The sequence below is a fragment of the Psilocybe cubensis genome, chromosome 11 (genome assembly GCF_017499595.1).
Source record: "Psilocybe cubensis strain MGC-MH-2018 chromosome 11, whole genome shotgun sequence".
Taxonomy (NCBI): domain Eukaryota; kingdom Fungi; phylum Basidiomycota; class Agaricomycetes; order Agaricales; family Agrocybaceae; genus Psilocybe; species Psilocybe cubensis.
The window spans coordinates 2092909-2119237 of record NC_063009.1 but is presented as its reverse complement, the minus strand read 5'-3'; the positions used below and the strand labels follow the sequence as shown (position 1 = coordinate 2119237).

At 47.8% G+C, this 26329-nt stretch overlaps 10 protein-coding genes across 10 annotated transcripts; 5 read left to right on the top strand and 5 right to left on the bottom strand.

Annotated features, from left to right (window-relative positions):
* Positions 1 to 542: 542 nt before the first annotated feature.
* JR316_0011763 (UDP-glycosyltransferase 84A1) lies at positions 543 to 1993 on the top strand (the record flags this gene model as incomplete). The annotated part of the gene is made up of 8 exons (XM_047897408.1): positions 543 to 587; positions 646 to 726; positions 774 to 820; positions 875 to 1106; positions 1180 to 1266; positions 1325 to 1444; positions 1505 to 1575; positions 1624 to 1993. The coding sequence occupies 8 exons, from the start codon at positions 543 to 545 to the stop codon at positions 1991 to 1993; spliced, it is 1053 nt and encodes a 350-aa protein (XP_047743817.1).
* A 1275-nt stretch (positions 1994 to 3268) lies between these two features.
* Positions 3269 to 3830, top strand: JR316_0011762 (uncharacterized protein; the record flags this gene model as incomplete). Its single annotated transcript, XM_047897407.1, has 2 exons — positions 3269 to 3455; positions 3511 to 3830. 2 exons carry the CDS (start codon positions 3269 to 3271, stop codon positions 3828 to 3830), a joined length of 507 nt encoding a protein of 168 aa, XP_047743816.1.
* A 252-nt stretch (positions 3831 to 4082) lies between these two features.
* Positions 4083 to 4449, bottom strand: JR316_0011761 (uncharacterized protein; the record flags this gene model as incomplete). The annotated part of the gene is made up of 2 exons (XM_047897406.1): positions 4083 to 4281; positions 4391 to 4449. The coding sequence occupies 2 exons, from the start codon at positions 4447 to 4449 to the stop codon at positions 4083 to 4085; spliced, it is 258 nt and encodes an 85-aa protein (XP_047743815.1).
* Positions 4450 to 4833: 384 nt separating this feature from the next.
* On the bottom strand, positions 4834 to 5154 carry JR316_0011760 (DDB1- and CUL4-associated factor 13; the record flags this gene model as incomplete). The annotated part of the gene is made up of 2 exons (XM_047897405.1): positions 4834 to 4967; positions 5034 to 5154. 2 exons carry the CDS (start codon positions 5152 to 5154, stop codon positions 4834 to 4836), a joined length of 255 nt encoding a protein of 84 aa, XP_047743814.1.
* Positions 5155 to 6959: 1805 nt separating this feature from the next.
* JR316_0011759 (uncharacterized protein) lies at positions 6960 to 8041 on the bottom strand (the record flags this gene model as incomplete). Its single annotated transcript, XM_047897404.1, has 2 exons — positions 6960 to 7756; positions 7918 to 8041. 2 exons carry the CDS (start codon positions 8039 to 8041, stop codon positions 6960 to 6962), a joined length of 921 nt encoding a protein of 306 aa, XP_047743813.1.
* A 2650-nt stretch (positions 8042 to 10691) lies between these two features.
* Positions 10692 to 12348, bottom strand: JR316_0011758 (uncharacterized protein; the record flags this gene model as incomplete). The annotated part of the gene is made up of 10 exons (XM_047897403.1): positions 10692 to 10775; positions 10832 to 11070; positions 11123 to 11144; positions 11184 to 11391; positions 11443 to 11502; positions 11572 to 11692; positions 11742 to 11883; positions 11933 to 12132; positions 12189 to 12288; positions 12340 to 12348. The coding sequence occupies 10 exons, from the start codon at positions 12346 to 12348 to the stop codon at positions 10692 to 10694; spliced, it is 1185 nt and encodes a 394-aa protein (XP_047743812.1).
* Positions 12349 to 13215: 867 nt separating this feature from the next.
* Positions 13216 to 14137, top strand: JR316_0011757 (uncharacterized protein; the record flags this gene model as incomplete). Its single annotated transcript, XM_047897402.1, has 3 exons — positions 13216 to 13731; positions 13783 to 13875; positions 13922 to 14137. 3 exons carry the CDS (start codon positions 13216 to 13218, stop codon positions 14135 to 14137), a joined length of 825 nt encoding a protein of 274 aa, XP_047743811.1.
* A 2928-nt stretch (positions 14138 to 17065) lies between these two features.
* Positions 17066 to 21962, bottom strand: JR316_0011756 (uncharacterized protein; the record flags this gene model as incomplete). The annotated part of the gene is made up of 9 exons (XM_047897401.1): positions 17066 to 17497; positions 17551 to 17976; positions 18031 to 19038; positions 19090 to 19134; positions 19193 to 19498; positions 19558 to 19599; positions 19650 to 20795; positions 20852 to 20905; positions 20934 to 21962. The coding sequence occupies 9 exons, from the start codon at positions 21960 to 21962 to the stop codon at positions 17066 to 17068; spliced, it is 4488 nt and encodes a 1495-aa protein (XP_047743810.1).
* A 204-nt stretch (positions 21963 to 22166) lies between these two features.
* Positions 22167 to 22619, top strand: JR316_0011755 (uncharacterized protein; the record flags this gene model as incomplete). Its single annotated transcript, XM_047897400.1, has 2 exons — positions 22167 to 22205; positions 22254 to 22619. 2 exons carry the CDS (start codon positions 22167 to 22169, stop codon positions 22617 to 22619), a joined length of 405 nt encoding a protein of 134 aa, XP_047743809.1.
* A 713-nt stretch (positions 22620 to 23332) lies between these two features.
* On the top strand, positions 23333 to 26054 carry JR316_0011754 (Transcription elongation factor SPT5; the record flags this gene model as incomplete). Its single annotated transcript, XM_047897399.1, has 6 exons — positions 23333 to 23341; positions 23397 to 23499; positions 23555 to 23799; positions 23856 to 24845; positions 24912 to 25243; positions 25298 to 26054. 6 exons carry the CDS (start codon positions 23333 to 23335, stop codon positions 26052 to 26054), a joined length of 2436 nt encoding a protein of 811 aa, XP_047743808.1.
* Between the last annotated feature and the right edge of the window lie 275 nt (positions 26055 to 26329).

Genomic DNA, 26329 nt, shown 5'->3' with positions numbered 1-26329 from the left:
GTTCCTCAGGCCATGTTAGACCATTTTGTATCTTTGGGGCCCGTTTGGTTAAAGAGCATGAGAATGTTGTTATAACTATATTGCTAGCACCAAACCTGTTCAAGAAAGCTCAGAGTGAGATATCCTCAGAGTTCTCTGGTGACATACCTATCGGCGCTCAGAGTCGTATTAGGTATTCTTATACATTGTCATTACAGCTGTGCCTCACCTTGACATGTTTATAGGTTGCTTTCAGCCTTTCAATCGGATACCGAGGATCCTTTTGTGCTCTTTCCTCTACTCGTCAATTCCTATCCGGCTCTCTATCAGGATCTTTTAGAATCAAAACCTGTTTCATGCGCCAAAACTGGAACAATTTTCGGACCCGTTCTGGCTCCAAATATAATCGTTCTTGATGTGCGTTTTCGTCAATTATAGATCATAGGGAGCGCATAATCACTACAATTTAGCTCATTGCCTCTCCTCTAATCAACGCAACGCGCCAGATTTCGGGGAAATCCTTGCCTGTTATTTCGTGGATAACAGGACACGTATCTTCGGTAATGCAAATATTTGCGCCCACTAGCATTTTGTTGGAGGGTGGCCAGGTGAGCGCTTTCAAGCCATTGAAGCCGTTAGTCGTGCATCGCTGATCGTATATCTTAGTCTTATGGGTCTACCGGAGGACATATTGTGAAGGTTCCCGGCCTTCCTGATATGTACGACTGGGAATTTTTCCCTCAAGAAGTGCGGAAATCCATTTAGCTCAGAATTAATCTCATGGGCGTGGTCAGGTTCCTCTCGAAATTGACGTTTCGGTGATCATTAAAATGGCTAACGAGTAAGTATTGCATGATCGCGCTTTTCGGCGATTCAATTTAATGCCTCCCCTCAGAGGCCTTGAAGGAAGCGATGCCGCGTTTATAACGACCGGATATGCTGCGGAAGAGGTGGCCACGGATGCTCTCAAAGCTTGGTACGCTAAAAGACAACAAGGATGCTATGTGATTGGTCCCTTGGTTCCTCCCAAAACTAGCAACCCTGCAGAAGGAATGACTGGCTCGGCTGAAACTGAAGAATTTCTAAACAAAATGCTCCAGAGCCACGGAGAAAAATCAGTTGTTTATGTGGGTTGACTTTATAACCGATCTCTCTTCTAACGTTCGGAACAGTCGTATTGAAGACTAAAGAAAATCTTAGATGTCTTTTGGGACCGTATTCTGGCCAACAAAACAAGACTACATTGGCGAGGTTATCAATGCATTTATTGAGAAGAATATGCCATTCGTACGTCGACGACAACTGTTGTTTATTTGATCTAGGTAGATTAACTGATTTAACTCAGATAATTTGCTATGCATCACCCTTTGCAAGTCTCTCGGAGGATCTGATCGTTAAGATAAACAGCTCTGGTATTGGACTTGTGTCTAAGTGGGTTCCACAACAATACATTCTCAACCATCCGGTGAGCAGTCATCACCTTAGCCTCCGTATGTAATATATTAAAATCATTGACACATTACAGGCTACTGGATGGTTTGTGACGCATGGAGGACATAACAGTGTAATGGAGGCTCTCGGGAGTGGCATTCCTATGTTCGTCTTACACCTCATACTGCATTCCTTTTACTTATATGCTGGCAGGATTTGTTGGCCTTTTGAGGGCGATCAACCTGCCGCCGCCGCATACCTTTCTGTCAATCTCAAGGTCGCATTCGAACTGCTGGAGGTTAGAACAGGAGAAAAAGGTTTAAAGCCTCTGCTTAGGTCCGGTAAACAGGCCAAAGGGACGAAGGAAGCCGTGGCGTTTGAGATCAGAGAGGTTATCGACGCTTGCCGTGGCCCAGAAGGCAAGGCTCTGCGAAACAACGCCGAGAAAATAAAGGATCGGTTGAAGAAAGCTTGGGAGACTGGCGGATCCAGTCGCTCTGAACTTCAGTCCTTCTGTGAGAAGTTCAATGTTGATCTGATATTTTTCAGGCAGTCGGCTCTGAGAGTGGAAGCGAGTAGGTGAGAGATCATCGGTTATGAACATAGTGGGTACTCGGTAAAACCGAAGCCATTACTTGATAATATATAAATCCAAAGTTTAAGGTCACTCATCTACATTTCGTTACGTTACGACATACTGGTAACCCACGGCATAGTCAGGGCTTCGTCTATTTATAGAAGGACACTCACTGCTTCCCTTTAGCCTGCGTTAGGCAAACATGATTTTGTCAGAAATTGCCATTTTATCACATTGCTACACGCTTATCATTGTCGGTACCGAAAATTTAAGCCGTACTACTTTGAACAAGACATAGCCTTGGGTATCTACATGTATTCAGTGATCCTCGGAACACACTTGTGGTTTGGCGAAAAAGTTTTGCTATGAAAAGCTCAAGGGATTAGCGCTTACACTGCGGGCGCCGACCGCTGTAAGTTAAACATACAGCAGAAAACTTACATGTCTTATGTAAGTTTCGCTGTAAGTTCGACATACAGCACACGTGTATGAAAAACAAACAGTCGGCAAAGACATATTGTGTTTGGTGGCTGTATGCCGACCAAACACAATTGCTGTAAGTAGACTGTAAATAGAATAAACACCGAGATTACACAATTTCTTTTTGTCCGGTGTTAGTATAATATACACAATTGCTGTAAGTCATACAAACAGCACTTGTGTAAGTAAAACATACACACAAAGAAAACAAATTGTGTATGTCATACTTACACAATTCCTGTAAGTAAGTGCTGTAAGTTAAACATACACCTGAACTTACAGTAATCGACTCGCTGAGCGAGTCGACAAGCGCGCGAAGAATTCGCATTTTTGGCGCGATGTCGACTCGCAGACGATGATAACACGATGGCATGCGTCGTTCTGGCGACTCGCTGCCCTTTGAAAAATCTCGCAGTCGTCAATGTGTAGTGCGCGATTCATTAATAAATATGATATATTTTCAGCGTTTTGCGCAATTCTATTTATTACACTCGTTGGGTACTTAATATAGCTGGCGCCCTACCTGGCGCGCCTACACCCGACTCACCTGCAGACATTGAAAATTCTGAATCTTTGGCCTTCCCTAGTGTGAGTCTGCAGTGAGTACTTTAATCTGTTCGTTTGCCATCGTTTGTCACCACCATCTATAAATTGATCCCACTTACACAACTTTCCCGCAGCCTTTCTTATCACCAACCACAACCACAACCACTCACTCCCTCGCTCACTCGCTCTTACCGACTACCACCCACATCGATCTCCACACCCACCCGCTTATTCGTTAACCGCGAATCTCTTACCATGGCTGCACTCATCTCTCAAGTCGTTTCGGCCATCGTAGGCTTCAAGTATGGGTTGAAGCACAGCATCGCGTCGGGATGTTGGATAACGGAGCGCGTATCCGCGTATGTGGGGTCGGTTTGTGGGGAGGTCTTTCGTTATATCGAAGAGCGTAGCGATACCCCGGTGATGGTCAGAGGTCGCAATCGTACGCATCGTTGAATTTTTTTTTTTTTTGAATCTGCTCATCCCAGTTTCGTTAGGCGCTCAAATCACGGATGTCGAAGCCCAGAATTTACGCACCACCGACGCTGACTGCAACGCCGACTTCGAGGAAATCGAGGACCTCCTTCGGATTCGTCAAGAAATAATGGATCTTCATACCCTTCTCGACAACAAACGCGCACTCACCCGGCCTATGACGCCCGAAGCGCACAATATCAACATCGACCGATTCGCTCTCGACCATAGGCACCGGCTGAACGACATCGCTATCGAGGCGCAGATTCGCGCCAAGTATCCGTCGAGGAACGAGTATCTCGCAATCTGCAAGAAATACGAGGTTTCCCCCTTCCGCACCTAGCAGGCGTTCTCAGCGTCATTCCAGCGTCTTTATAACTTCTTGGGGGACTCACCCACTACCCTACTCCCCGTCATCTTTCTAATCGTTTTCTTGTTTTCTTGCTTTCGATTTTCAGTATTTGATCTGCTGTATATACACGCTCACTTTTGTATTCAACGATACCTCTAATGTGTAGTCTACTGTTTCATATTGTATTATACTGTCGCATATCCATTTTATTTCTCAGTCAAGTTCACTCCGGTTCATTCATAATTAATGAAATAAGTTGGCTCGCCGAGTGACCCGTTGATAATCGACTGCTCGTATGATGGGTGAGTCAGGGAGTTGTGGGTCAAGATGTCCTTTGCGGGGTGTAAACTCTGCGGGTGTTGCGATAGAATTGCCAGTGCCGTATTCGTTCACAAATTCTCTACATCCTCGCAGAAGCTGCCGGTACAGCAGCAAAACGAACCTCTAAGCACAATCGAAGCTAAAACTACATTTATCGGCACGATGAATTAACGCCTCCAACTAGACGTCACGATGTGTAACCTAAGACATGGTAATAACGCAGTACGTACCTGTTCATTAACCCGGTAATATTGAGCTTTGTGTAGGGAGAAAGGTCGTGCACATCCATGGTGAGATTAAAAAAATGTGGTTAGGATGAGATGAGTTTTACCTGCATAACCACTCGTCGCTCAGCCTTTCCAGTCCTGATATCGTACAGCGTGAATGTCCCGTCGGATCCTATACTTGCGAGCACCGATGATTCGCTCATTAAATCGTACAGATGTGATAGTTTCGGTTGATGTTGGGAAAGTGAGAAGATGGATAGATTGATCCTCGCTTAAACGCAGCTTTCCCGGGAATACATTAAGAGGCTAAAGGGCAACGGTTAAAGGATTAGAAATTGAGCTCAGTAAATAAAAGAAGCGCTGATGCGGACATGCAGCGCTGTCGTCCGAGGGTGTTGACTTACCACCTCCGTATTCAGGTTATCGTCTCCAACGGCCCATAGGCTTCACGTTACGATCGACACCGCAGCTAAGAAGCCTTTGACCATCCGGAGAGAAGCATAGCCCTGACGCTTTCCCTTGTGCGCCTGGGGAATTTTGGCGATCGGTTTTCGGGTTGCAAGATTGTGGAGGATTATTCCTGGTTTATTCCAATTCCATCATTTAGTGATTATCGCCTGCGTGATTAGAGAACCCACGCACACACCTCCATCCCAGCTTCCACTGGCCACACCTGTTAGGAAGCCAGGTCGCCTGTACAGGACCTCAACAGCATCGATGTGCCCTTCCAGACTGTCCACAAGCGGCTTCGCGAACATCCTTTCCATTTTAACCGCATTCAAAGCACGGGTTCGTTCTCTCGCACGGGCAAAGGGTGCATAAGGGGGTTTAAATTCCGAGATGTAGGCGTCGGGGGTCTCCAGGCCGCATTGGCAGATGTGTGTAGACGGGTCATGTTGGAGTACTGAGATTTTCTAAGCTCTTGCCTGACTCTTCATCCTCCTCTTTCTCAGAGGGTGTCGACTGAGCCAGCGGCGTGGACGTACGGCCATCCTTCCAGCGTCCTCCAATCCCCCGCTATCGCCCTCGTGTCATTACCAGCCAATCGCACCTTGGGTTCGAGACGGCGGCGCTGCGATGAGAGTTCGCACCGCGGGAAAGATCTGGGACAACAGTGTCATGTGAGTGAGACTCTTCCTCTTTTTCTGCTCACTTACCTTCGCTTGTATACTAGTTGATGGCGGGGTGCGCGCTATGACAAGTCGCGTTGTCGTACACGATGCGCCTTGTTAGGAATGTCCTGCCAAGGTGCGTCACCACCCTTTATCAGTCTTAATTACTGTACTAACCTTACCTGCCATTCCTTCTTTGAGATCGACGATGACGACGACGACACAGGCGGGGTCAAGGGAGCAGAGTGACGAACTGCGAATACTTGTAAGTTACCTACGCAGCTGGAATTTCACGCTTGCTCACCTCTTGTCTTTTCAGCGTGTCTGTATCGGTGTTGTTGGCGTGCGACTGCGATAGGGAGTTGAGGGGTACTGCGACGGCAAGAGGTCAGTCATTGGAAAACTATGTCATACTCTGATGCTCACTGTTGTTTTACCACTTCCAGTCACTTCAAATCACCATCGTTGGCCTCGTATCTTCTTATGGATCAAGGGTGTCGGGGGCTGTCATAGGAGATGATGGAAAGGACCTTTACTTACCCAAGAATGCCCGCCACAACAGCGTACGCACACCGGAGACCGACTGACACCGGGGTGCGTTGCGATGAAAAGAAACCGCTGGCCAACGACGAGCGCGTTGCTGGAAAAGTGCGTCAATGCTGTAGGTATGGGTTATCAAGGTTTCTACTCACCGTTTTGTTCCCACTCGCAACCGCGCCAGCATGTCCGTGTGTCTGTGCGTCAAGTCAAATTCCACATAGCATGCATTACGACGGACACTCACTATGGCATTGCGTTCCGAGTGCCCGCCACATCTGTGTACGCAGCAGGCTGTGAAGTGTAGTCGGTGAGGAGCGCCTCACTGGCAAGGTGCGTCAGCAATGTGTTTATAAACTGTCAGGTTTCTGCGTACTGTTTTGTTCCCTGTCGCAACCGCGCCCGCGTGTCCATGTGTCTGTGCGTCAAGTCAAACGCCGCGTAGCATGCATTGCAACGGACACTCGCTATGGCATCGCGTTTTGGCGGCATGTTGTTGACGAGAGAGGCAGAGGGGATTGTCGAGGTGCGTCGTCGACGTTTGCAATAGGTTGGAACTGCAGCGATGGGCGGTGAGTCAGTACCAGGGCGCCGTTTAGGGGATGCTGCTCACCATACTACATCCTCAAGATTGTTCTGTCAAGCACACCGTCAGCGCCGTCGTTGAGACTACATACTGCAATACACATACCTTGTAGAGGTGCGTCGTCGACGTTTGCAATCGGTTGGAACTGCAGCGATGGGCGGGGAGTCAATACCAGGGCGTCGTTTAGGGGATGCTGCTGTCACTTGGCGCAGCGGCGAGGATGTGGGAGGTAGATGTGAGAGGGGGACAGCATGCAGAAACACTGCAGCACATCGGTTGAGTACACATCCAATCACAATACACAAACTCTACTCACCTGGAGATATGAATCGCGCCTTCAAGGACCGCCGCTGAGTGCAACATTGACGCGTCCACTCCCATCTCGCTGCTCTGCCACTCTGGAATTTCGTTGTTGGTAGCAGTAGAGGTAAAAGCAGAGGACAGGAACAGGAACAGGGTTGGGGTCGGGTAACGAGCATAAAAAGACGAGTAGCTCGGCGTCGAGTTCGAGTGTTGCGACGCTTCGCAGGAAGGGATCGAGTGATACGATCCGTACGGTCAAGTCGTCTGGACTTTTGTCGGTCGTTTCGGGTGCTGCTTCTGCTTCGTCTGATAGAGATAAAGATAAGGAGAAGGATGTGACTGCTGGTGCTGGTGTTGTGGATGAAGGTAGGCCGCGCTCGAAGGAGATGCAACTGCAGGCAAAGGGGTTGCCGACTTCCCCACCGCTCCCGCCGCTCCCTCTCTCTGTCGACTCGCCGAAACTGAAGGCGTCGCCTTTGCTCCCGTCCTTGATGCCACTTGCTTCTTCACTCACACATCCACCATCCTCATCATCCCTTTCACATCCACCATCCTCTTCTTCCCCCTCCCCTTCCCCACATGCACATGCCCATCCACATTCACATACACACTCGCCACCACCCCTACACCCAACTAAAAAATCATCAACGCTCACCAACACCACCACCGCCTCCATCAACAAACCCCTCTCATCCATCGACTCCCTACTCGCATCCGACGTGCCCACGGGCGCTACACTTGAGATCGGCATCCCATGCTCATCTCGTCGAAGCGGAAGCGGCATCCCCCCCGCGAGCGAGAATGTCGTAGACGCAACAGCTGTCCCAAACTCTAAGTAAAGGTAATAATGTAAATAAAATAAAAATAAAGAAAATAATAATACCCTCCTGTCGTTGATGGCGACGAGTACGACAGGTTGGAAAATTAGGTCTGCTCCCGCCTCCTGCACTGCTCATGAAGCCGCAGACTAATCTACTGCATTCCACAAGTACGTAGGTAAAGTCGAGAGGAAATGCAGCGTTCTCGTTCATGCACTCCATGCACACGATACACTCGTGCTGAGCGTTGGCTGAGCGTTTTACCAGCGTTTACGGATTTCGCCAGTCCGGGAGACATGAAGAGGTTTGAACGGGAGTTGGGTTTGCTTCTGCGCGAATTGGCGCGTTTGGTTAGATATTGTATGAATTGCATCGTGTTTGTATGCGGATGAAAATGGGTTGCAACAACGATAAGCACCTTTAAAAAAAGGGGGGAAGGGAAAGGAAACCTTGAATATTTTCATGAACCCAGCAATATTGGGTTTTGTGCAGGGAACCAGGTTGTGCACGTCCGCGACGGGGATAGCAATCTCATCGAGACCACGGAAGCGCTCTTCAAGCCCGTGGAACTCGTCGGACTCTTCCTCTTCATCATGTTTGTAAGGGAGAATGTGTCCGAGCCAGCGTCGTGGGCGTACGGGTCGCAGAGCTGCGCCTTTATCTCAGCGTTGAGCTGTTTTGGGGAGGTGGATGGTTAATCTGCACGTCTGCACGTCTTTTTCCGCCTCGTATGTAGTCCTGTAGAACTTGGATGTTAGATGTCTTATGACGAAGACGAAGATTAAGGTTAGATATAGACAGTATGGAATCACGACGTACATTGAACGCAGAGCGTCATGGAAGGGTGGACAGGCCGAAGACGATTCTACAGAACGATGGCATTGGTTGACAGGTCACGCAAGACAAGCTGGGGAAGGAAACACACCTGCGCGGGGCATCAACGGCGTCTTTCCTACAAGCTCAACTGACAGGCACACGGTGTGTTTCGACTATGATCGACGACTTTGACTGGGGAGACACTATGTAGGACATCGGAGAGCTAGGGGGATCAGGAACACAATCTAATCATGAGCATCAGTATATGATACTCAGATTCCGCGCGTCTAAGCGTCACCCTAGTCGCTGAAATCAACAGTGTCGTCTTTTTGGGTAAAAATGAACTGGCGCTGACGCTATGTGTAGACGGGGGCGTTGCAGTTGCGTTGGAGGTTCTGTCGCTGGCGTTGACGACGGCGATGCTGCGAAGAACATGAGAAAGGAGAGGCCTACAGGAAGGGTGCACGGGGTCATGGTGTAACGTCAGTGCTCGCAGGGAAGTTGGCGTACCCAGAAGAGGGGGAAAGAATAAGTTGTCCCAGTAAAGATTGCCGATTAAAGGAACTATTGAGGTCTGCGTATGTTGTGCGCAAATTTTAGACCTGAGAGACAGCGAGAAAGATGGGAAGCGCGTCAACATGTGCTCCTCCAATTGGCGCATACAGATCAACTTTCTCGGTATTAGTTATATTGACAGAAGCGAGTTAAGTCTTGAAGCTCGTCGGTGCATACGGTGTTCGAGGTAACGTGCAGGAAACATGCACGATTAGGGTACATGGGTATAGTGGGAAGTACAACTCCAGGGCGCGCTGAGCGTGTTCGGATCCGGCCGGCCCGGAAGACGTGTGCCGCGGGAAGCACCTCAACACGTGCTCCTCCAATTGGCGCATACAGATCAACTTTCTCGGTATTTGCAGTTAGATTGACAGAAGCGAGTTAAGTCTTGCAGCTCGTCGGTGCATACAGTGTTCAAGGTGGCGTGCAGGAAACAGGCACGATTAGGGTACAAGGGTATAGTGGAAAGTACAACTCCTTCTGTTCAGGGCGTGCTGAGCGTGTTATGAGCGTGTTCGGATCCGGCCGGCCCGGAAGACGTGTACCGCATACAAAGAGCTTCACGCGCGTGCAGAGCGCATAACCTGCGCGTGGATATGACCGTTCCGGGGTATGAACGTGCTCCTTCCGTGAGCTGACCCGCCTCTCTGACTCGTCTACCAGCGCCATTTCCACCAGCTCCAATGTCACTTGTGCCGTTTCATCTTCCATCAGCACCGTATCTGTTGGAAGAAGACTTGAAGCCAGTGACTCACTACGCTCTCCGCTCCAATGCTATCTGATTCACGCATGAATATGAGTGTGGGCTTGCCTGGTCGGCTGCCCGTGATATATTGAACAATTTAATAACGAATTAATCTAAATCAAATATATCAGATTCTTGCAAATCAGATTTTGCGATACAGATCCGTCCAGAGATATACGTATTACAAACTTCAACTTACCTATGACGAAGTATGATTCAGGACCTGTATCGTGACCGGCTTAACCCCCGCAGATTGAGCAGCGACCAAATAACGTGCGTTTGAGTGGAAGATTATCGTGTTGCTCAGTTGTCGAGACCCTATCGTGTAGATTTCACCCCGACCTTGCCCTTCGACCGCAGATTCACCTGTTCATGGAAGTGAGCCGTGGGCACCGATGTCCTGGAATGATCAGAACGAAAATTTCTGCTTACCTCTCGTGAAAGGGACGCATGCGACGGGCGACGGCTTTTAAACCAGCCTCATTGAACACGATGACCGGTAGCATAGAGCGTAGTTTGACTCGTCAAGTGCGCTGAGTGTGTAACTCTGATTTCGCTGTCATTCTGGACTTTGCTTCGGAGTTCTAGCACCTAAAAAGGGGGTCAAAACCACAATAAGTTACGGTTTGAAGATCACTTAACCTCCTCGCAAATCCTCCTTGCTCACAACTCTATAATGGTATCATTTAAGTATGCCCTGTACCAAACACGCATTACCTTTGAGGTATTTCTAATGCCTGACTTTCAGACCTGATCCCACTAGCTACTCGCAGACATTAAAACCACGTAAAGTTATATACACATTATGAGTGCGCGTAACTACAAATGCTGGCTACAACTCTAAATTTTCTAAATTTCCCTCATTTGCGTTGAGGAGCCCGTAATATTGCGCCTTCGAAGTCAAGAAAGCGAACAACTAAGGTAGACATTGCTATTAGATATAAAAGTTGAGGCCAGATGACGAATTCTTACAGCAAAAAGATATGGTGCCCAGTTAGCGTAAGTGCATGCCATGACAAAAGCAATGAAGGGACCATTGGTTCTGGCATAGTGAAGGAGCGTATTTGCAGGCTGTGTTTGAGTTTCACCGACGCCAACAAAGGGCTGGCTCCGCTTTTCCCACAGATAGATGAAGCCATTAGAAGATGCTGCAATACAGACTTTGCGACTCTCCGCCATGGTTACTGCAATCGCCTGTGTCATGTGAGCCTCTGTGAACATGTTTGAGCGTCAGAAAGCATAAGATACGGCAAAAGATCAAACCTTTTGGACTTGAGGTAAGGGTCTGCAGAACGTAATTATTGGCTACGTCAAAGATATGTACCTTATTAGTGTGGCTACCGCACACCGACAGTTTCGTGCCTTCAATGAAACGGCACTGCTTTATGAAGTATTTGTGGGTGGTCACGGAGTCCCCAACGGCTAGGGTCTGGAGAGGAGACATATCAGGAGTTTGGTAAACATCAAAATTGCCGTTGTTGAGATTGTTGACGATGATAACAGTCTGGTCGCTCGAAATCGCAGCAGATCCGCTACATGAGCTTATCAGTCGAATATAAGGTAAAATATGTTAATATGCGTACATCCCACTGGCGAGTTTTTTGGTCCAGAGCACTTCGCCATTGGAAGCGTCCCGACAACAACTAGCAGAATTAAGAACAGTTAGAACAGTTGAACAGCGTGGTTAATTGATATTACGTTGATAAACATACACGTCACCATTCTCTAGTCCGAAGGACAGCAACTTTTCATTTGTTGACCCGAAGAAGAGGACCGACGTCGGAATACCAGGTCGGTTACTGGGAGCTTCCCAGACGAGATTCGCTGAGCCAGCTACAGGCAATAAATAAATGGTACAGAAGAAACCAGGAATAACCCTTACCGACTGCATCAACAGAATACATCTTAACAGCTCCGGAATGACTGGAAGCAATCAGCCTGCCGTTTATCTTATCAAATACGAGGTTCTCCACGATGTCATTTGGGGTGAACAGCTGGATTACGGTTCCTCTCTCCGTGAAAGGCTACGAGAGAGAATTAGTGACTCGCTAGGATATCCTCTGATTGGCACACCTTAACAGAACGAGAGTCCATTAAAAACATGCTCATACCACCAAAAACATTCCCGACGCATAATACGGTTGAGGGCTCCCTCGAAGGTAATTCGGTATACGCCCACGCTAGGCAACTAACTTGCCCCCACTGCTTGTTCTCGAGGACTTGTTCAGTCCGGAAAGTTTCCGTGTTCCATATAAAAACCTTGTCGCGGTCACCTATTTTGTTGCATCAGATTCTCGTTCCAATAGTGAAAAGCAAAGAAATAGTATACCTGCAGCGACCAAAAATTTTCCATTGCTCGAGAAGAGCAAGTGATCAACGTGTTCAATCCCTGGGTTCTTCAACTCCTTCGCAAGGACGAAAGAGCTATTCTGTTTCAACGGTTAAAGTAAATATTCTACATTTCAAATGTCACGACGTACCAAGTTCATGATGTATAAGTAGGTATAAGTAGACAGATAGGATAGCACTGTGGTGTACGGGCAAATGTGGCAAAATGTTTGATTTGTGGGGTGAAGGTACTTTTATTCAAAGCCTGCCGTGTCTTGTCTTTAAGATTGAGTACGTCGTGTTGCCTTTCAGCTCACCGGAGATATGCCTAGCGCTGGATCCGCCTTTCGACACAAGCGGGTCATCAACGAGACGACAGCGTGTTTGTTTCGTTTATTCTCTCACCCGGGATCCCTTTCACTATCACTATACAATCCGAGCTTTGTTATTTTTCAGTTATGTTTGGGTGGGATGCTTTAGCAGACTTCAGTTTCTCTCACTCTACTAGAAGAAGTAATCTAACTACAGGAGTCGCTGAAACTACGTATTTTTTACAGACTGTCGGGTCGTGGTGGAGGAAGAGCGAACCGTGCGAAAATGCTTGAACGAGAATATTATAGTGCACAGATTTCCATGCCGCTTCGGCAACTCGCCGAAGCGGCATGGAAATCAACACGGTATATCAATGCTGGCGCGCGACCGGACCACCTTTCCGACCTTCTTTGTTCATCTCCTCGTCATGGGGAAACATCGTCTTCCTCGATGAAAGAGTTCTTTCTGTATAATTTGTAATTGTACCCTTTCTGAATCAATAGACCTAATAGATCAGTGTGAAAGCAATCAAGCAGTCCTCCGCAAAAGCCGTTTGACGCGTAAAACACGCCCACAGCGACTTGATAATGCCTGTGTGCTATCGACTGTGCGTATATTTCAAGCCCCTCGCCATCCTACCCTTCTCATATTATCAATTCACCACCAACCTTTCTTAGACGCTCTTTTCTGCCTCCTTTCAACTTACTCGTACGACCATGGAGAACACTACTCGTCAAGCTTCGTCATCAGGTTCCCTGGTGGAACCTGTCCCCATGGCCGTCTCCGAACCCTATATCGGATTTCACCACCCTATGGTAACATCGCATATCAACTTTACACCAGTCTCTCGTTCTGCTCCTCCTGTTCCCAAAACAGCCATGAGGATTAATTGGGAACCAAGGAGGTCTTCCGCTGATTTACCTGACGATAACGACGACCCCTCACTTGCCCCTGCACCTGCTAACCCTTCACAGTCAACTTCCTCGTCTGCCAACTCTCCGAACCCAGACCCTCCGAACCCTGCTGCGACGGCAGGGCCGTCGCAAACCACTTTACCCGCTCAAGGTGTCGCTACCGCAGGGCCCTCGTCTGCGCCAGTAGGCACTTCAAAAGTCATCATTATCCGGAAGCCCCCAGGTGAACCCGGTCGCCCAGGATCGGGTGGTTTTAATTTGGAAGATGTACTTGTGGGCGAGCACGACTGGGCCTTATCGGACGTTGAAACCCTGCAGGTAAGTTTATTTCGTTCGTCCTATATGTCTTTTCTTTACTCTATCACACAGGATTGGCTTCGCAGAGAGGCGACCAAGACTCTCCGGCTCGATGCTAGTTATCGGTCGCAAAACCCGAGACTGATTGAGAGAATATGCAACAAGGTGTGTTCTGGTTTCAGTTCTGCTCAACTTATCTCATGTTTTGCAGGCTATGCGTCCCGAGCACTGGCCTGTTTTGGCTAATTACGACAACTGTTGGCCTGTCAAGAGTGCCCTGAAATTGATCCTCAAATACAAATCTGAAGCCTCGCGACGGGTAGAAGGGCGGAAAATGGCTGTGCGCGTTCGTAAAGCTATCAATAACCAAGAGGGCTCGCATGAATCGTCTAGCGAGGGCGGCAGTGGTAGCGATGAAGAGGCCTGAATTCCCTCCCCCCAACTCTATACCATTGTGCCCTGGCTTGTTATACCTGTCCTTCCTTTATTTGTAATGGTCTCTCCTCTCTACTCTTTTTTTCACGTTCATTTCCACATGCACTATTCATGTCCGACTCTAATCCACGTTCCTTTCCTCCTGCATCTGTTATTGCATACTATTCGGGTTTGAAACTCGTTGACATTGCTTTTCTTTACCCCGTCGCTCGTTTCCTGTACAACCTTTCTTCCCATACCATTATCAAATGTCTTAATGTGGAAATCCCTATGTCTCAATTTTAAAGTCATAGTCGCTCACTGTGAGGATGCACATCGTCTCCGAAAGTTTAATGGAAGTTTTCTGTCAGAAGACAAATTAGACATGAGCTATGATCCGCTTCCGAGCCCATTTTGACAAGTAAGTCTTGAACACATCGAAACCCAAGCTTGATTCTAACTTATCTAGACACGTTTGAACACGCCGGCCGAACTTCAATAACTTATTGTATCTGCCATAACGTTACACTGTGAGTACAACTGTTGTGGAGATAAGATTAGGTAACTACAAGGTAACTAAACTATCCAGGGTCGCTCGAAAGTCACAGGATAAAAGTTGCGATTCTCCCTTCCCCACGACTTTTGTCGTCTGCTACCATCTACAAAACTATGGAATCGGGAGACGGATATTGCGCCAGAAACCACTATCACTTCCCGGACACACAGCGGCAGCAATTGCGGCAATTTCATGTCATCACATCACCCGCTCAATCTGTACCAACCTATTCCCATCTACCTTTTCCAGACGGCGATGGGCACCCTAAATGCCCCAGTTGCACGAAGTCCATGAATAATGCAAATCGAAACCCCCCGTATAACCAACGCTTTACTTATCGATCACACGTATCACTCGCAAATAATGCAAACCGAAGTCCTTTGCCATACAATCAGGTCTCACTCACTCGGCCACCTGAGCTACTCGACGTCACTCTTCCAAGTGATTATCTGAGTATTTTGGTCCGAGTTCAACATCCCACAATTGACCCCGGGGCTTCCTCCACTAATCGATCGAACTTCGAGCCTCATCCGTGCCCGTATATTTGCCAACTTTGTCCCTACCTTCAACAGATCATGTATCAAGAAGGCCCTCCCGAAGATATAGTCGGGATACAAGCAGTACGTTCAGCTTCCGTATAGTTCGCATTGCCTTGTACTTATCAAGAATTTCCCCACAGCGATCACCGATACCCCCTGAGAAAATATCTACCTATTCGGAATTGACACCCCATCTCCAATATATGCAACAACATCAACGTCAACGATCGGAGGAAAGATAATCTCGAGCAAGGGTATTAAGTTCCTGCGCCATGCTTCCTGTTCTAATAATTCATGAGTTTGTAACAATGTCAGAGTCACTGGTTCTATTTAATTTTACCGCGACTTTCTATGAACGAATGCAACCATAAGGGTTTATGTGAAAAAGTCTCCCCATAAGTTGCACCTTCAACTGAAAATAATTCTGTATTGCAGGCAACTTACTTTATTTGAATGTCAGGTCGCGTAGAAGGCGCGTCAGGCCCGCATTAGGGTCACGGACTGTCTCGTGAAGATCTTAATGAATAGTTTAAAGTCCCGAACGTCTATCTCTTTGTTTCGTATGTCCTTTGTGTTTTAAACCTCGAAAGTGTTTAAATAGGCTAAGATCTAATGTGAAGCCAACTCCCACCTCGTTCCACCCATCCACCATCATGGGCATTTTATGCTTCGCTGTCACAACGCTTGTCGTAGGCACCATGTTGGTCGGCATAGGCATTTTAACACACAATGGTTTATGGTTCTTTCTCGCGCTTTTTTCACCCATGACGTTGCTCGCTGTGTTCACTTTTTACGATTATTACACGGTTGTCTACAACCCTTCTCCACACCTTTTAAACCTCAATAATTTGAGCTCACGCCCTGCCCCATTATTGCGCTCCGGACTGCGAAGCGAACGTCGTTATATCGTTTCCATGCCAGTATCTGTCAATACAGTCCGCAGCCTCCTCGACGGTTCTTTCGCTAATTCATATACGCCGACAACTGCCAATATTCTGGAAGCAATCGACCATATTTGGTCGCAAAACGACATAAACATCATGGAGGTATGCAGTTTTTTTACGGCGTGCTACCTTTGAATCTTAAAGTTCTTGCAGAGAATCCATGGACTTCAAAACCCTTGTCGATATCGCTTCCTCCATCGATCGGGCCAAAATATATATCTCGTTACAGACGTCGACCCGTACGGTCCTTCCGCCGAGACCTCGCGATTGGGTCCTCGTGAATTGGAATATTACTAGGACAGGACTCCAACCTGTTCGTATATTTTAACTGCTTGTTCACCGATTCTGTTCTGATTACCTTGTAGTGCGGAATGTGCAAAGGCGTTCCAGCTTGGCAGTAGCATCTCGGTTATTCGTATATCTTCGCACCCAAGTTCCACTCATGCTTCTATTTTTTTTCTTCTTTCCTCAGTCTCATCTCGATACTTAGTCCCGCAATAATGTTTTTCTTGTAAATCATATTTAGTTTTGGCTCTATGAATACTTAGTGCAATAATTTTCCGTTGTGTAAAGTTCACTGCATACGCAAATAGACATCCATTCCTAGGTCGGTTTAATTGTTTTTGCGCGCGACGGAACCCATGGCCAACGCGCGCGATGTTTTGATGCCGATCAAGACTAGAAAGAGCGTTCAAACCTGGAGATGGCATGGAGATGGCCTGAGAAATAATGTTACTCGCTCAGTGACGAAAGAAAATACGCTCATAACAAGAATTAAAGGTAAATTGATCGGAAAACAAACTTTCAAGCTACTGATAACATGGACCACGAAACCGCTATATTAGTCTAAGTAGAAGAATTTTGATATGTAACAATTATGAAAAGTTGCGCGCCACGAAATGTTAGGTATAGATTGCAGGATTCACCTCGTCGTCCTCCCCTGGAAATGGTTGAGCGGCCTGGGGGTCTAGCAATCGTAGTTCAAGGTCGGATAAAGTATTCAACCAGACCGGATTGTAGTAGTTTATGGGGAGTCTAGTTGGGGCAGGCCTCGTACTGTAATTTTGCCCTTGCCTTAACCGCTGACGGACATCAGGTTGACCTCCGGGGCGCCTACCACCATATGCAGTCGTGGCTGGCAAAGCATTATCGGCATCCGTCACGGTGTTCAGTAGCCGTGGATTTCGCCAATATAATATCCTAACGCTTCGGATTCCGCGCTCTTCAGAATCGCTCTCGTCGGAACTCATCCCATCATCTCCTAGCGTCACAATGGTCCGCGCATGATTTGGCATGTTCGCCTGTTGAGCACTATCAACACGGGTCTCATACAGCTGCAAAGTAAAGGCCGTTAGAGCAAGGAATTCGGACTAACTTGATAGCTTACTTTAGTCTGACGACGACGAACCCGCTTAAACCGGTCGCGTCCCTCTTTCTCCATCAACAGTCTATTTCCCGCATCCTGTTCAGTTTCATCCCCCCGTGGCATGGCGTTGGACATGTAATCCCTTAGAGTAGTGAGACGCCGAAGGAAACATTGTTCAATTTCTTCCTCTTGCCCCCGATATTCTGGATATTGTCGCACTAAAGAATCTGCAAAGAGGTTTGCCATGTGACGGTTCCATTGTGTGTTGACTCTGTCAAAATACAACTGGAAAGGTGTCATCGTCGGAGGATCTCGTCGTCGGCGCTCTAAACGATCCACTTCAACCTCGTCGGCGATGTGAATATTATCAAGATCGGAGTAGATTTGGCTGTCACGATGATCTGCAGGGAGATCGAGACATTTGCGCAGATGTAGGCGCACTGCTTGCTAAAAATTCTGGGCTTAAGTAAAGCATTGATATATAGGTAGTAAAAACTATACCGTCAACTGTGTGCGGTCAATTGTACGAGGCCTAGCTGGAGCCTTCTCTTTGAAGGGAGACTTGACTTTCGTAGGCGTCTGACGTACTCTGGGTCCTCTTCCGTTTGCCAAATCATCCCGCAAGCCGTTGACACTGGCAGTCATAGTTTGTATACATTCAATCAGCATGTTATCGGTATTGGGTCGTGGCGAAGGGTGCTGATCATCGTCTGAAGGCATATTGGGAGCCGTAACGGTCGAAGTCGGATGCCTTGGCGTGTTGGCCATCGGAGGAGCCGGCTGAGCAGTGGCAGGAGATTTTGCGCGCTGGGCACTGGCACCAGAGCGTTCTGCGTGCCGAGCTTGATAGGCAGCGAGTTGAGGATTTGTACTGGCACCAGAGCGATTTGCATGACGCACTTGATAGGCAGCGAGTTGAGGATTTGCAGTTGAGGAGTTGGGAGGGACAGATGTGTTAGACGTTCGCACTTCGGAGGCCGAATGTCTTGGCGTGGTTGGCGTGGTAGGCATCGCTGGAACTGTACGATCAACGACAGGACTGACAGTAGGGCGGGTCGCATGACGAGCTTGATAGGCAGCACGGTAAGGATCATTCACCGCAGAGGTAGCAGAGGTAGGCGCTATGGTAGAGTTTGAAGCGGGAAGGCGCCCTAGCCGTTGCATAGCAGCGGCAAAGTATCGCTCTGTTGCTGACTGACCTGTAGGAGGGATAGGGGTCGCGCGGTTAGAATCCCTGCGTCTTTGAGATGGTGGAATTGTGGTATATCTTGTAGGAAAAAAACCCGGAATTATATATCGCCGAGGTGATGCTGATCTTGGAACAGGTCTTTGGTGTGTTGTCCCATCTTCCATATGTTCGTCGTCTGAGTCCAGCGGGGGTGACGAATTGGGAGCTCGAGGCGAATTCCGGAGCGGAGAACTATCTACCATTTCGTCATCTTCATCCCTCGAGGCTTCATTTTGAGGAGGATTTGACGGTGGAACAGCTGATTGTCCGCGCTGGGCAATCTAAGATACCTCGTTAGGATCAACAAGATCACCACATACATTATTGCGTACTCGTGAATGTATAGAAAACCCGGCATTGCGCTTGTTGATCCCAATCTAGAAGACATCGAGGTAAATTATTAGGTACTACGTACGAATGGATTGTTTAACATACCAGCCTCCGCCGGGCATCCAACCTCCTAATTTCCGTTGGTTCATAATCATCCTCAGTATTGTGAGTTCTGTTCTTCATAACTGAATTAATGCGAGCCTGCAAAACCTTGGAGGTGTGATCAGAATCGAAGATTGACAAGGAGGGGAACAGATTTACTTCATTCTTAATTCGTTCGTTCTTTAATATGTCCTCCAACGCACTTGTCGTGTTACCGAATTCGGTATTGCTTGATTCCAGCTCGTTCAAGCGACCTTGATTTGCCTGACATTGTTGTGCCAGATTGGAAACTTGGAGACGCAGGCTGGACTAATAATGATACCTTATCAGTCGGATTTGTTGAGGCATAGGCTAAACTAGAATCCTACCACCGTATCCTCGTAAGTGGCCTTCATTTGATTCATCTCGGCCTGTGCTCTGTATCAGCAACAATGCCATGATTAAAGATTGACAGACAAACCATTCGGTTAGTTTGCTCTGCTTTCAGAGCGTTCTCGGCGTCCGCTGATTTTTGTTGATGGAGATCCATTTGGGACTTGAGATCGCGTTCGAGCGCATGATACTGTTTCTGCGACTCCTCTCGCTGGTTTTGTAATTGTGCTGTAAGGCGGGTTATCTCGTTTGACGCAACACGCAACCGTTCATTGAGGCCCGTGATAGTTTGTTGATCTTCCACACGTGTCGTGTTTGCGCGCTCTAGCTGTTGTTGGAGAGCATTGATTTGGTCCTGTGCGTGTGCTGCACTTTGCGATGTGTTGAGATTTGCAATTGTCGAATTCGCGTCCCGGAGCTGTTGCTGAAGAGAGTTAATTTGTTCCTGTGCAAGGGCCGCCGTATTTTGTGAGGCACTTAAACTTTCAATCCTCGAATTTGCTGCCTGGAGCTGCTGCTGTAACGTTGCTGCTGCACGTTGCGATGCGTTGAGATTTTCAATTGTCGAATTCGCGTCCCGGAGCTGTTGCTGAAGAGAGTTAATTTGTTCCTGTGCAAGGGCCGCCGTATTTTGTGAGGCACTTAAATCTTCAATCCTCGAATTTGCTTGCTGGAGCTGCTGCTGTAACGTTGCTGCTGCACGTTGCGATGCGTTGAGATTTTCAATTGTCGAATTCGCGTCCCGGAGCTGTTGCTGAAGAGAGCTAATTTGTTCCTGTGCAAGGGCCGCTGTATTTTGTGAGGCACTTAAATCTTCAATCCTCGAATTTGCTTGCTGGAGCTGCCGCTGTAACGTACTGACTTCGCTGGATTTCTCTTGCTGCAGACGAGCGATGTCGTTTTCTAAATCTGAGATTTGTGCGAAGAGTTGTTGACCTCGCGAAGCAACCGCAGCTTCGAGATCGGCATTCGTTTTCTCGTGACGCTCCTGAGCTTCAAGACGCTGGCGGTCGTATGCTTTAGATAAGGACTCTGCACGCCGAAGTTTGATCAACGCTGACGAGAGGTCGCCTTGTTGAGTTTTAACAGTTTCTTCAAGCCCTTTGGAGCTCTCCTTCTCCGTCCGCATTGCCTTCGACAGCTTGGTATACTGCGAACGTACAGCCTCTACCTCCTTTTTGCTCCTTTCTGCTTTCTTTTCAGCATTTTTGATGGCATTCTTCGACTTAGTTAGCTGTACGATGGTGGTAAATACGCAAATCTTGCAACATAGGAAATAAATTAACATACTTCCGCTCGTTCATCATCAATGATTTTCTTGAGCACCTCTTCCCTCTGCTTGATCTAAAAAAGCAATGAATACATAAATGACAAGAAAAGTAGATTTTGGGTAACGTGCCTGTTGCTTGCTCAGCTCTGCGATGTCGACGTCTTTCTGTTCGATGACTTGGACTTTGGTGGTATGGTCTTCCGGTGCAGCTCGTCGTTTCTTCGCCTTAGACTGGTTAGACTGGTTCGGATCACTTCTAGTGAAATTGAACAAATTTCCAGACAAAACGGGTATAAAAAACCGTGGAAATGTAGAGGTGCTACTGGGATTTGACGACGTAGGTAGTGTAGGATCAATGTCCATAGACGTTTCAGGGTTCGGAGGAGGATTAGTGTTGGCGGAAGACTCGTTCTGTCGGAAATGTCCAGGAAAAAGCACGTCGGAAGACCCAATCCGTGGGATATGTCCAGCGGATGGCCGAGAGACACTATTCGCAATGGAGGATCCTTGGGCACCCCGAACATCTGTAGCAAACCGGAAAGGCGCCTGATCGATCGAACTAGCGCCGTTGGTGGGCTGAGAAACAGAGGGAGCAACACGATCTGGGACGGAAGATCCTTGGGCTCCCTGGTCATCTGCAGCAAGCCGGGGTGGTAAGAGAGTAACCGCATTTACAGGAGCTTGATTGGTCAAACTAGCGCCATTGCTGGGCTGAGAAACAGAGGGAGCAACACGATTTGGGACTGAAGATCCTTGGGCTCCCTGGTCATCTGCAGCAAGCCGGGGTGGTAAGAGAATAACCGCATTTACAGGAACCTGATTGGTCAAACTAGCGCCATTGGTGGGCTGAGAAACAGAGGGAGCAATGGAGGCTGTACGTGCACCGTGTTCATCTGCGGCAGGTCCGGGTGGAGGAATTGGAAAAGAAACCGCTACATTAGAAGGCGTAGCGTTGGACAAAGTAGCTCCAGCTCCTCCTTGTTCTACTTGTTCTAGACGTTCCGTCGGGTAATCAGGTGATGTGTCCATTGAGGAGGGTTCTTGATCAGTGGAAGATCCAGTTGCCGAAGGAGTAAGTAAGGCCACGATCCTCTCCTTGAGGGGCAACGTTTCCCGTCGGGTGGACGACATGGGTATGATACTGAGGATGCCTGCCTTCCCGAGGTCACCTTTTGTACACTCAGATGGGGGCTCTTTATTCAAAAACTCTTTGTGAATACCGGGAATAAGGAAACAAAGAGGGACTCACCTAAAAGATAGCAGCCAAACCGTATTCGCGCCTCATACTTTCCTCCCTAATTACCGCCACATCCACCTCCATACTTTTTCGCCGACATGGTATCATCGTTGATGACCTTCCGGTCGACTACAAGGGTGAGATGAAATCGAAGTTTATATGAATAACGACTCACTTCGACCAAGGATCTCCATATGACCCTTAATGCCAGATATTATGCGGTCGATGCAAACCGTGCTGTAACGAAGAAAATACACACTCTTGCAAACGCGAGCGGGAGGAGTCCTAGACTGGACTTATTGATGGGCGGGAAATCGCTGCAGCCACACATACATGACGGCGTGGTGTCGATCGTTAACAAAGGGCGGACTACACGCTTTCATATCTTCGTTAAGAATCACAAGTTTCTGCCTCGCAACAAATCTCTTAGACGCTGGGGAAATGCACGATGGAGAGGGGATGTCGTCGTGTTCCGCAAAGGTCTAAGTCTGGACCTCGTCAATTTCACCATACGGGATGGGAAGTTGGCTGACCACGCAGTGAAGAGGTGAGCTGGCGATACTGAGAGTATAGAAGAACGCTAACAGTACCTAGGTTTGTGGAAACTGTTCGCCAACAGCCAAGGTTCCGCATCCCAAAGGACCTCTCCTTCACAATGCCCTGAGCGACTTCTGCTCTATCTGAGCGTCTTCTGCTCTGTTTCCTGTTTTTTCTGTTTCCTGTCTTATTTTGGCGGTTCTCCATCGTTCCGACTTTCGTTCGTTTGTAAACTAATTTGTACACATATTTACGATCTACTGTAAATATATTTACTACTACTTACGCACTGAGCGACATGGTGTGTTATGGGTGGAAAGAGAACGAAACCGTGAGAAAATGCCGACCACGCCATGATGAACCCCCGGAATTTTCAAGCCGCGTTGCCGAGGAGAATACCGCACGCGATAATCGGCTTGAGCGGCTTGAAATTCCGAGGGGTACATATTGAGCTACTCAACATATTCTCACGCTTTCTCTTTTCCTCAACGTTAACGACAGCCTTGAGTAGCAGAACCATAGGTACGTTTTTAAACAATGTTGGTATGAAGTTAGCTAGAGGTGATGTACGTGAATAACAAAAAAAACAAAAATACATGAGTTGAACGAGTCTCCACCTACGAGCACAATAAGAAAATATGATGCGATCGTGTCTTAATAACGACCAGCTGATGACCACACAGCACAAGCAGTGTAGCGCAGACCAGAGTGTTTCGCGAAAATCGCAATGAAGAAGGTATGTCATGATTCCTTGATATCTTAATCCGTTTAGGTTAGTAACATTATTACAGATAGATCCCAGAATCCGCCAGTTCCTGGACACCGAAGCTCAAGTTGACGACGAAATTTCTGAGGAAGACGAACAGACGGGATCCGGAGAAATAGATAGAGAAGGTGAATATTATACTTCAAACACATTTACCCTACTAATATAACCCTTGCCATTGAGATGGATTCATCGACGATGATACACCCCCGGATGTTGGGCATTCCGTTCTACCGACCCAGTTATCAGTTCATAGGCATACCGAGGGAGCATTAGAGCGCTTGATTTCGCGCATCGAGTCCAGAATCAATGCCGCGGGAGATGGGGGATTCGCCATTCCTGAAGATCCAGACGATACACTCCATGACAATGGTTTGTTGTACATACCTAGGGCGGATGATTATCCACTGTGGCGGGTTGAATGTAGAGTGCGTACCCTACCGTTATTGACACTGGGCGTTCTAAACTGAATGGATCTTCGCAGGTTGGTATTGAAGAACAGGCTGTGATGTCTCTGCTCAGCACAGTCTCGGAAGTACATCAGGTTCGTTCCGCATTCACTCGAGGATCAACACAGGGCAGTATCTATATCGAATGTAAAATGAACCAAGCCCTCGTCGACCTTCTTCTACGGACACCAGGTGTACTGCGTAACGGCTTGGGTATCAAACGACAGCTCATCGACTCTTCAGAGTATAGTCAAGTGCTTGGGATGAGGGATGGTCCCGTGGACGTCGGTGCATGGGTAGTCATCAAGAAAGGCTTGTACAAGGGAGACGTTGGCGTGGTTTCACAAAAAAGTTTTCAACATGCCCGTATTCTCCTCATTCCTCGGCTACATACGACCCCACAGAACCCCCTCAAGCGAAAATCATCGACTGTTAAGCCGGCTGCTAAGCTCTTCGATCCGGATCACTTTCGACAGCTTTTCCCAACCGACGTGCAGAGCCGTGGGCCTGATTGCTACTGCTTTCGCGATATGGACTTCGAACAAGGGCTTCTGGCCCAAAATTTGGACCACCGTTCATTCACAGTTAACGTCAAGGACATACCCCATGACTTCTACACCATGTTTAGAATGAGCCAACACCCAGCAGTTAATCGCTCGCATATGCCACGCCCGCGCGAATGGACTTTGAAAGAAGGCGACGCGGTTCTCATTTGCAGCACCCCTTCAACCTCTACGTCGTTTTTTGCCCCAGCTATCTTGAAGGTTATGGATACCTACTATGCGGAAGTCCTCGAAATAGGGACACACGGTGTACCTCTAGCCGACAACCCAACAAAACGTGTGCCGTGGCAAGAAATCAGGAAGGATGTTAAAATCGGACAACATGTTTGTGTACGGGGTGGACATCATACTGGCAAGACAGGCTGGGTAGTTGCTCTCAAAGATGATCGAGTTCATTTTGTCAGCAAGAAGTTTGAAGGTGAAATACCTACTTATTTTAGGGATGGTGACGAGGTCATTGAAGTGAGGTCTCCATTTTGTTATTCGTTCTACTTTTGCAACTCTATTGGCTTACTTATCTCTTGACAGTCAACAGAGGTTTTTGTCAACTTTGTAGACATTGCAAAGGAGCCCGTCGTGCTGCACCACAAGCACGAGCCAGAACAAACTGCCATAATCCCTTATGTGCGCCAGCCAGAATCTGGTCCCCTTCCCAAGACGCCTCCACATCCATGGTGTGGAGTAAAAGTGAAGATATCTAAGCAGCACCATCCTCGAAAAGGCGAATACGGAGTAATTCAGGATGTCAAGGAAAATCTCGATGACAATACTATAACGTTGCACATGCAGTTGACGCGATACGACCCGAATGCCCCATTTCACAGAATATCAGTCCGTTACGACGACGTCGTTGAATTTGCGTAAGCGCATTCCATCTCACACAGGTCATGCAACACTCATTATTTTCAACGTAGATCTTCTCTTGAGCTCGTCCTGTTCCTTGATCCCGGTGAGGGTCATATTCGACCTACCCCAACGCAAACTTTGTCTACGCCGCAACCCGAGCAAGGTCATGATACATCCGCCCATCACCCTTATCTGATGGAGAGGCCGTCTGGTAGTGCAACGCCCCTTCCGACACCAGCACCAAATAATTTGTCTTCTCCACCTAGTCCAGCTTGGGACCCCTCTTCGAGAACTCCGTTATCTGATTCCGTGGCGTCTGATCCATTGTGGATGCCTCCAGCACCACCCCCACATGTCCTCTTGAACCCAAAACTCGTGGGAGTTAAACTGAATGCTGTAGTTGACGGCGGAGATTTTTCTAAGCAGCTAATTGCAGTGTCTATCGAGCTTCATGGCAACGAGGTTGTTCTCCGACATAAAAAATATCACACATGGATTTCATTAGAACCCCGTTGGGTCACCCCTAAATACCCTCATCCAATTCACGACAACAACCTTCTCGTCGTCATAAAAGGAGATCACAGCGGCAAATACGTTCGTCGCATTCATCACCGACTAGATCAGCTAACCAAGAAAATCAACATTATTCTATCCGTTGTGGCCAGGACCGTCGGCTCGCCTGATTCCTTAACTGGCGAGCAATTGGAACTCGATCCGCAGTTTCTTTGTACTGTTCCCGAAACAAAGAAAGAAAGAGAATTGAACTGGCGTGTCATGAATACAACGCGAGCTATGCATAATCGCGGACCTAGTCAAAATCAGTAGTGCAATGTAACTAGTCCATCGTGTACCAACTTTTTGCGGATTTTATGTCTCTTAATTTGCGTACGTATTTCTTGGGTGTTTTTTCGGTGTTTTTTTTGTGTAGCGACATGTGCCAAATTTAATAAAGGCAAAGATGTTTATCATCAAGTACATGCGCAAAGGCCCAAATGGGCGTGTCGTTAAACAAAGGCAAGGTATATACATATAACACACGACGCGATACGGGCAGTTAGTTTTCCTCCACCAATTCTACTCATGTCGAACCGCAGGACAAG